We start from the raw sequence: 2,901 nt of genomic DNA on the forward strand, positions 1-2,901 counted from the left end.
CACAGGCCGAACTGCAGAAAAAGATCGTCGAGCGACAGAGAATGTTCGGCATGCTGCCCGTTCTTCCGGCCTTCGCCGGCTTTGTGCCCGAAGGTTTGTTTACCGTCACAAACACCTCCAGCGAGCGTCAAGTTCACTCTTGGTCGTGGTGGTGGCTGTGGTGAACAAGGCATCAAGCGGATTTACCCGACGGCCAACCTCACCAAGTCGGCCGACTGGGCCGGCTTCCCGCACCAATACACCAACGTCTACTTCCTGTCGCCCCTCGACTCGCTCTACAAGACCATCGGGAGCAAGGTCATCCGCTTGGTGGAGGAAGAGTTCGGGACAGACCACATCTACAACGCCGACACGTTCAACGAGATGTCGCCGCCCTCTGCCGACCCGACCTACCTGGCCGCTGCCAGCCGAGCCGTCTACGAGGTGCTGCGCTCAACAACCCAACCTCAGCCCACCATTCTGACTAGCGTCTCTGACCGTTATTGGCAACCAACGAATCGGTGGCGGCTGCGCGTTTACAGGGTATGGCCACGCAGGACCCGCAGGCGCTGTGGGTGATGCAGGGCTGGTCGTTCGTGTTCGACCCCTTCTGGACCAAGGACCGCATCAAGGCCTATCTCAGGTAACCGACATACGATCGATGTGCCGATCCACCCACCCACTCAACCCGCATTGCGCTGATGGTTGGCTCCATGTGGGTGCACCAACAACACAGCGGCGTGGATAACTCGGACATGCTGATCCTGGACCTGGCCTCGGACAACAGCCCCGAGTGGAATAAAACAGGTCAGTTCCGTGGTGTGGCACTAGTAGCCGATCACACGGTCATGGCTGAATCGCTCCCATTTGATTCTATGTGTGTGCAGACTCGTACTTTGGCAAGGAGTTCGTGTGGTGCATGCTTCACAACGGAGGCGGCGTGAGGTGCGTTCCCCTTTAGTTGTGTGGTCTTCTTACCTTGGCTCACTCCTCATGTCTGTGGTCCGCGCTACAGAGGGCTGTACGGCAATCTGACGCAGTACTCGTCGGACCCGCTGATTGCTCTCGCCACGCCCGGCAACACCATGGTACACGCCATGACACCAAACCAACAATGAGAGGCGATGGCCCGACAATAATGCTTGCCCTGCGAGCAGGTGGGAGTGGGGATGACGATGGAGGCCATCGAGCAGAACCCGGTCGTCTACGAGCTCATGTCCGAGATGGGCTGGCGCAGCGAGGCCTTCGACATCGTCGAGTGGGTGCAGCGCTACGCCGAGCGGCGGTATGGCCTCGCGACGGGGTCGTCGCCAGTAGGCGAGGCATGGGAGCTGCTGCGCGAGGCCACCTACAACCAGTCCGGGCTCGATGCCGGCCTCTTCGGCTTCGCTCCTGGTATGACTGCAATTTCTCCCACAACGCACGCAATGGAAACTCACCACGAGTACATGTGCTCGCGAGCTCAGCTCTGGGCATGGGCCACGGCGGTACGTCAAACGCGACCAAGGAGGTGGAGGCGCTCCGTCTGTTCCTCCAATCGGCCCAAACAGAGGGCTATGCTCCCAACGGGCCGTGGCAGTACGACTGCGTGGACCTCACGCGCCAGGTACCTTAAACGCCCCCTCTACCCTGTGTCGGTGTCGGTGCGGCGACAGTTGTGTGTGCTCAAACCGAACTCCACTGGGCGCCCGTAACAATGATGGTCAGGTGCTGGCCAACACGTTCAACGACGTCTACTCGCAGCTCGACGCTGCCTACACGTCCTATGCCACCAACAAGAGCGACACGCTGCCGTTCCTGCGTGCGTGATCCCTGAGTCTCCACCTCAGCAAGCAGCGATTTCTTATTCTCTTACACACTCCCTTGCTCCTCCTCTGTCGGCGCGTGCTGTGCGCAGCGCTCGCCGCCGAGTTGTTGGGAATCATCAGTGACCTCGACCGGCTGCTGGCCACCAACCCCAACTACCTCCTCGGTACTTGGTACGCAGGCACCTTCCGCCTAGTACCGCGCTCCATCACTTGTGTATGAAAATGAATGGCCTCGCGGCCCCACCCGATGCACAGGATCAAGGATGCGGTGTCGTGGGCGTCCATCCCAGAGCAGGCCCTCCACTACCAGTTCAACGCGCGCAACCAGATCGTGCGCCTCTTCGTCACCATCTCTCCTCTTTTTGTTCATGTTCGCTGACGCCACAGTGTGGTGGGGCGGCGGCAACAGACCCTGTGGGGACCGGACGGCCAGATCTCTGACTACGCCACCAAGCACTGGGCCGGCCTACTGAGTTCCTACTATAAACCGCGCTGGACTCTTTTCCTCACTTCGCTTCGTACTCGCCTCCCCCGTTGCAGCTCTAAGCTCGGGTCGTGTCGTGTTGCATGTCTGTCTCACCGCGAGCTTGTGCGCGCTGCAGTGAAAGCGGTCGGTGCTGGGGTGATGTTCAACAGCACCGCGTACGGCACGGAGCTGCTGCAGCTGGAGCAGAAGTGGAACCAGGAAAACACCACCTACCCCACCACGCCCACCGGCGACACCCTCCAGGTGGCCCTGCGGATCTCTCAGAAGTACGCCACCACACACACACACACACACGCACACACAACACACGCGCACACCGCACGCGCCTGATGATGGGTGGCGTACAGATATCTGGACCGGTCGGCCTACGAATCGTACTTCATAAAGGTGGCCAACACGGACGCGTACGGGTCCGACCTGATGCCGCACCCGACGTGGAGCACGGACCTGGCCCAGCTCCAGTGGCTGTGCCTCGCCAACCCGCTGTGCCGCGGCTTCAACACCAACGGCTGGCTCAAGGGCGACGTCTCGCGCCGCGTGCCCAACGCCCCGACCGATCTCTACATCCGCAGGGTCAGATGAAGTCAGCCGTCCGTGGGCATTGCGGGGTCATACAACAAACACAGG

General features: G+C 60.7%; 1 protein-coding gene across 1 annotated transcript in view; it reads left to right on the plus strand.

The window, feature by feature from the left end:
- ACA1_316750 (peptidase, S8/S53 subfamily protein) overlaps positions 1 to 2,856 on the plus strand; it is a gene marked incomplete at both ends in the record, with an annotated part of 4,849 nt that extends 1,993 nt beyond the window's left edge. The window contains 13 exons of the mRNA XM_004335724.1: positions 122 to 423; positions 522 to 622; positions 716 to 798; positions 867 to 924; positions 995 to 1,067; positions 1,137 to 1,374; positions 1,446 to 1,585; positions 1,687 to 1,780; positions 1,877 to 1,958; positions 2,043 to 2,118; positions 2,197 to 2,260; positions 2,390 to 2,540; positions 2,622 to 2,856. Of these exons, the coding sequence (XP_004335772.1) occupies positions 122 to 423; positions 522 to 622; positions 716 to 798; positions 867 to 924; positions 995 to 1,067; positions 1,137 to 1,374; positions 1,446 to 1,585; positions 1,687 to 1,780; positions 1,877 to 1,958; positions 2,043 to 2,118; positions 2,197 to 2,260; positions 2,390 to 2,540; positions 2,622 to 2,856 (1,697 nt within the window). The remainder of the gene's footprint in view (positions 1 to 121; positions 424 to 521; positions 623 to 715; positions 799 to 866; positions 925 to 994; positions 1,068 to 1,136; positions 1,375 to 1,445; positions 1,586 to 1,686; positions 1,781 to 1,876; positions 1,959 to 2,042; positions 2,119 to 2,196; positions 2,261 to 2,389; positions 2,541 to 2,621) is intronic.
- Positions 2,857 to 2,901: the final 45 nt, after the last annotated feature.

Source organism: Acanthamoeba castellanii (genome assembly GCF_000313135.1).
Source record: "Acanthamoeba castellanii str. Neff unplaced genomic scaffold scf7180000083984, whole genome shotgun sequence".
Lineage (NCBI taxonomy): Eukaryota > Discosea > Longamoebia > Acanthamoebidae > Acanthamoeba > Acanthamoeba castellanii.